Source organism: Sorex fumeus, unplaced genomic scaffold, assembly GCF_029834395.1.
Source record: "Sorex fumeus unplaced genomic scaffold, SorFum_2.1 ptg000131l, whole genome shotgun sequence".
Lineage (NCBI taxonomy): Eukaryota > Metazoa > Chordata > Mammalia > Eulipotyphla > Soricidae > Sorex > Sorex fumeus.
The window spans coordinates 29,056,793-29,062,792 of record NW_026606188.1 but is presented as its reverse complement, the minus strand read 5'-3'; the positions used below and the strand labels follow the sequence as shown (position 1 = coordinate 29,062,792).

Below are 6,000 nucleotides of genomic sequence, written 5' to 3'. Positions count from 1 at the left end.
CTCCTGAGCGGGTGGGTCTCGGCGGGCGCGGGGGCGCGGGGGCGCGGGGGCGCGGGGCCGGGGAGGGCGCGGGGGGGCGCGGGGAGCGGGGACGCGCGGGAGGTGCGGGGGTCGGGGCGGCCGCGGTGGGCACGGGGCGCGGGAGGCGCGGGGCCGAGCGCGCAGCCCCGCCCCGGGGGCGTCTCCGCCCGCGCCCGCCCCGCCCCCGCGGGCCCCGCTCCCGCTAACTCCCCCCGCGCTCGGGCTGCCCGTCACTCGGCCGCGGGGCTGGCGCCGGAGGACGCGGGCACAGGCCGTCTCGGAGTGAGTCCAGCGCTCGCAGCCACCATGGCCCCGGTGCTCAGCAAGGACGCGGCGGACATCGAGGTACCCCGGGCGCCCCGGGAGGGCTGGCGGGGGGCCGTGGCCGAGGGGCGACGTGGGAAACTTTGCCGCGGCCGGACGGCTGCGGGGGTCGGCGGGGGCGCTAGGCTGCCGCGCGGGGGGCGTCCGGGGTGCACCCGGGGCTGAGCGCTCTGTTCGCTTCGGAGGGGATTAAGAAAGCCCGTCTTGGCCCGTCCGATTGGCAAGAGTGGAGGAGCGGAGTTCCGAGAGGTGCATTCTTGGAGCTGGTGCTTCTGCCAGCGTCCCCTTTCAACCCGCTGGGAGCCTTTCGGGACACCTGCCCGCTGGCCTCCGGTGGTTGAGTGTAGGGTATTTGCCAAGGAGGAATAGAGAAGTCAAGACCTGTGTGTCCGCTGCAGCAGACCACTCTGGTCGTAGGACTGTTGAAGGAGTAACTTGGCGCAGGGACGCATAGAGCCAAGTCTTGAGAACGTGAAAAAATGCAACGGGGCCCGGAAAGCCTCAACTATTTTTGGACTCCTCTCAATAGTTTTTAATTTCCTCTTGCACGTCTTTTCTGTCAAAAACAAAGTGTCCTCTTGTGAATAAGCTTCTGCCTAAAATGAACATTTCCTTAGAACTCTCCCCTGGACATTAATGCATGAGATGAGAAAGGTTTGATTTTAAGCTGTGATTTTTTTTTTCAGACAAAGTAACTCAAAGTCAGTATACTTATGAGCTAAAACAAATAAAATTGCCTTTTACTTTTGTTTGGGTTTCGGTTAGAGCATGCATATACGTAGGAATGCTTTCCTTTAATTTTTTTTTTTGTGATACTTTTCTTTCCTCTGTCTTTTCAGTGGCTTAAAACTTTAAAACCACCTGTTTGCAGAAAAGCCGTTTGTGCCACTTTTTGCCTCTGTCATCTATAGAGGAAATTTTGTGTTCTGTTTAAGGGATGGTAATTTTCTTCAGCTTCTATACATTGACTTTAAAAATCAATTTTAGTAACAAGAGCCGAAGTATATATGTGAAAACCTCCAGTTAATTTCTCGTGGTTTCTTTTGTGACTAATTCACTCTTTTTCATATTGATTAGTATGATGCATGTAACCCAGCATACATTCATGACTGAGCAAGATAACAGACATTTTATGCCTATCCCGTTTAATTTGGTCCTTGTGATTTTGCTTTTTGGGTCACACCCGGTGATGAACAGGGCTTACTCCTGGTTTACGCACTCAGGAATTACTCCTGGCAGTGCTCAGGGGACTATATGGGATGCTGGGAATCGAACCCGGGTCGGCCACGTGCAAGGCAAACAAACTACCAGCTGTGCTATGGCTCCAGTCCTGATCCTTGTGATTTTTGACATAAAAATTTATCCTCTCTATCTCTGTCTTTCTGTCTCACTGTCTCTGTCTCTGTTCTCTCTCTCTCTCTCTCTCTCTCTCTCTCTCTCTCTCTCTCTCTCTCTCTCATAGGTTAAATAGCATATTTTCCCAAAAGTCTTTAGGCAGTACTGATTTCAGAGATTCCGAGTGTTAGTAAGTATGTGATTTCTGGGTTCCCAAGTAGAACACCACTTCATTAGCTGAATGTCTTTCTGTATATTTCTCTCAAAATCAGTTTTTAACCATATTGAACTAAGGAAAAGCATGCCAGTGAATCATTGTCTGATTCCTGTTACTTGAAGAGGTTGTTTCAATATGATGATTTAAGATATCTCAATGTGCACACCTCCTCAACTCACTTTAACTTATCATATTAATGATAACCTGGAAAAGTAAGATTCAAACTTTTCAGCTATTATGCTGCTTGTATGTGCAACCTGAACTCCATTTACATCGGTAACATCTTTCATCACACACAGTACTGTACTTTTCTCTGAAAGTAATACCCATGATTCATGAGCTGGAGTACCATGAAAGAGCGTGAAATTAATCATTAAAATATAACGCAGTGAGAAAAAATACATTAAGCCTAGAGCAACACATTCAAGCCTAGATGTCTCAGCTGATCCTATTGACGCCAAAGTTCAATTTTGTTTGAAGAATCAGAATGAATTATGAAAGCTCCATTTTCTATAAAATTCAAATGCATACATTAGCTTTGCCTTCCTTGAATGAGTTCATTAAAACCATTGTCTAGAGATTTTTCTACTTGTGATTCTTGCCTTAGTGTCAAATACATGGAGAAGCAACTAGGCTTTAAAAATTCATTTGCGTGTTCACTTGATGAATGTGAAAAGAACAGAGATGTTATGGTGATATAGTATGGTGATATTCCACTATGATAGTAGTTTAATTTTCCTCATCAACTCTCTGTAGAGTGGCAGGTTTCAGGGAGGCAGCCATGAAATAGATTTTATTTTTTTCCTGAGGAAAAGTGTTATTGTTGTATGCAATTTTGTGTAATCCCACCGTTATTTTTAGTCTTAGTCCAGAATCATGTCCTTACTGGAAGGCTTAGGAGCATGAAAAGTAAGCTGAAAGTTACCAGGTCACCAAAGTTAGAATATTCCTGGAATGGTAGACAGACATAGCAAGAATGCTCTACTAGGTATAGATACAAGACGATAGAATTAGCTCATCTACTCAAACACTGTCCCCATTGTAATGGTAGAAGTTGCATGTGAAGTCAAGATTTGTTCTAGGTACATTAGTGTAGGTCAGAGTTGGGGTTCCTAGTTGTAGGTGAGGGTCTGAGTTTGAAGTCTAGGTTGACCCCTTTCATCTACTGAGTAATAATAACAATAATGATAATGAATAGGTGTTACAAGTTGACATCTTTTTTTTCCAGAAAAAAGTAAAACTATGTTAGATATTGAAAAAAAAAGTAAAAAAAAGAACCAGTTTAAAAATTAGTACTATGAGGTTTATCAGTGGTAGCTATAAACTATAAATTTTAGAAAAAAATTCTGTGGGCTTTTTGGATTGAACTGAATTTTCTCAAGTGGCTTTTAAAGACTTACACTTCTGAGAATATTTCAAAAATGGTGACTATCAGACATTGTTCCCTTTGCCTGAACTTCGCCATACATTAATAGGATTTGCTTTAGTCAGCATTGATAACTTGTAAATGTCAATGTTTTTACTTTTAAAAACAAATAAGAATGATTTTGGAAAAGTTCACTTTTGCTCATTTTCTGGTTCCCCCTGCCCCTCCCCCATAGGGCTGATTGTTAATAGACTCCAGAGGCCTAGCTAAATGGGCCATGGAAAGGATGCTCTACAACAGATGCGGGGAGATTCTATTACTAGTAATGTGATCAATATTTGCAGCCAGACGAAACTGTTGCCTACCATGCCTACTACTTCTACAATCAAAAGATTAGGTTCATCTTTAAATAATAAGCAATTAATGATAAGGGGTTCTAAGCTAATTTCAAATTTACCCTGAATTAAAAAAAAATATTTTAAGTCAGTGTCCACAAAATCATAATGTACTTTGAGACCAATAAAAGTTACTGTTGCAATCTTTATACTTGGAGAAGATAATAAAAAGAACCCTTTCCTTATAATTGGAGAAAATAAGATAAGAAAATAAGATAATGATGGAATTTGAAAATGGGAAGGAACATTTGAAAAATAAAAGGCATGGTACAGATGAAGATGAAGTTTTCAAGCACTCTTTATCTTAAGTAATTTCAACCCTGGGAAGGCACTTGGTCATGGATCCAAAACTCAAGAATGAGGATTCAGTTTTGCGGGTTATTTATTTATTTAACTCTATTAATCTTTTATGGAATGTGTCAATGATAACCACTACTTACCACCTTTTATTGGCTGGGCACTGCAGATTTAGAGTAATGTTATTTTCACTTGCTAATAAATATTTTTTTCTTTAATTTTGTTTCACTTTAAACTTGTGAGTTTTGATTTTTCTTCTTTAAACTCATAAGTTTGGGTTATGCAAAAATGCTCTCCTTCTGTGTTTTAATGCTTATACTAAGTTTTATATCAAATACTCAAGAGCTTTTCTCTTTTAAAAACTTGTTGTGCATTAGAAATGAGTCTGATTATATGACTTGGAGAGCAACTTATTTCCAGTGATAACTGGAATGTGATGCTAAAAATGAATTTATAGGTAGAAAATTTCTGTAGTTAAACTTCTGTTACCTTATAGTACATTTAAAACAAATTAGACCCCTTGTCCATGAAGTCAGAAAACCGGTTTTAGTTGTTTAATTAAAAACAGTGAGATTAATGTCTAATTATGAATTCATCACTGGGGAGAATTTTAGATTGGATCTGCTTTAATCTTAATCATAGCAGATAGTGTTGACTGATTGCCTCATTGTAGAAATGAGCTCGAATTCAGTAACCTCCTTATTTCAGTCTGAAAGAAAAACTCAGTTTTGGAACATTAAACATTAACAGTAAGGAACTCACACTGAGAAAATCTAATGTCAAAAAGATTTGATAATTGGATGGTCTTTAGCAATCATTATAAATTCTATGCATTAACAAGGAATACACAGAAACTGTAAAAAACAAAAAAAGAAAAAAATCACTTCCAATAAGGTCAATGTACCTGGCCAATGGGTGAGAATTTTAAGGAATACAAACTTAAATCAGAAAATTAGAAAAGCAAAAGTCAAAGAAACTAAAAAAATTAACTCGCAAAATTATGACTTAGAAAAATTTGACAAGACTTGATAGAGTTCAGTCCTCAAGTTAGCTAAAGAAGGGGCTTGACCAGTTAATTTTTCTTCCTTCTAGAAGTTGGAACATAGTGACAAATTTTGAGCTAAAACCTTCCCTTCCTAAAACTTCCTAAATTCAATAAGATCTAAGAAGACATTCTGAAATCTTGAATTTAACTATAGTCACAATTTTGGTTTTTATATGTGATGTGTTTATCTTCCGGGCTTCATTTGCTCTAATCCTACGCATCTAGGTAGAAGGTATTTCTTGTCCTCAAACATCAATAGTACAGGTATTTACAGATATCCTGGAACCAATTATACTACTGAGATAACTCTTAATAGGATTATGTCTTTTCGTGGTCTATAATTACTTCTCCTTTCAATGTTTTTAATGAAAATGTTACACTGGTATAAAGGAAGCATCTGTGTTCAACTCAACATATAATGTTTCTCTTAGTTTTTCCCAGATACTTTCCTTCTTTCTCTTTCTCTCTTTTTTTGGGGGGGGGGAGTGGGAGGGGAGGATGTTAGTGTTCAGGGCTTGCTTTTTCTGTACTCAGGAATTGTTCTTGGCAGAGCTTGGGGTACCATATGAGGTGCCAGGGATCAAACCCAGATTGATTGTGTGCAGAGCAAGTGCCCCACCCACCATACTATCTCCCTTCTGGTTACTTATTTGGTATTAAGAATTGCTTTTCTAGACTGGCCCACATCCAAAAGAACAAAAGCAACCGATGCTGGCGTGGATATGGCGAGAAAGGGAGAAAGGGACACTCCTTCACTGTTGGTGGGAATGCTGACTGGTTCAGCCCTTTTGGAAAACAATATGGACGATTCTCAAAAAAATTAGAACTTGAGCTCCCATTTGACCCAGCAATACCACTCCTGGGAATATATCCCAGAGAAGCAAAAATATATAGTCCAAGTGACATCTGCACTTGTTTGTTCATTGCAGCACTCTTTACATTAGCCTGAATCTGGAAAAAACCTGAGTACCCAACAACAGATGACTGGTTAAAGAAACTT

At 40.6% G+C, this 6,000-nt stretch overlaps 1 protein-coding gene across 1 annotated transcript in view; it reads left to right on the top strand.

Moving 5' to 3' along the window:
* Window positions 1-266: 266 nt before the first annotated feature.
* Window positions 267-6,000, top strand: part of DPYD (dihydropyrimidine dehydrogenase) — a 960,132-nt gene continuing 954,398 nt past the window's right edge. Inside the window, exon 1 of the mRNA XM_056139087.1 lies at window positions 267-366. Coding sequence (XP_055995062.1) covers window positions 328-366 — 39 coding nt within the window. The 5' untranslated portion in view covers window positions 267-327. The remainder of the gene's footprint in view (window positions 367-6,000) is intronic.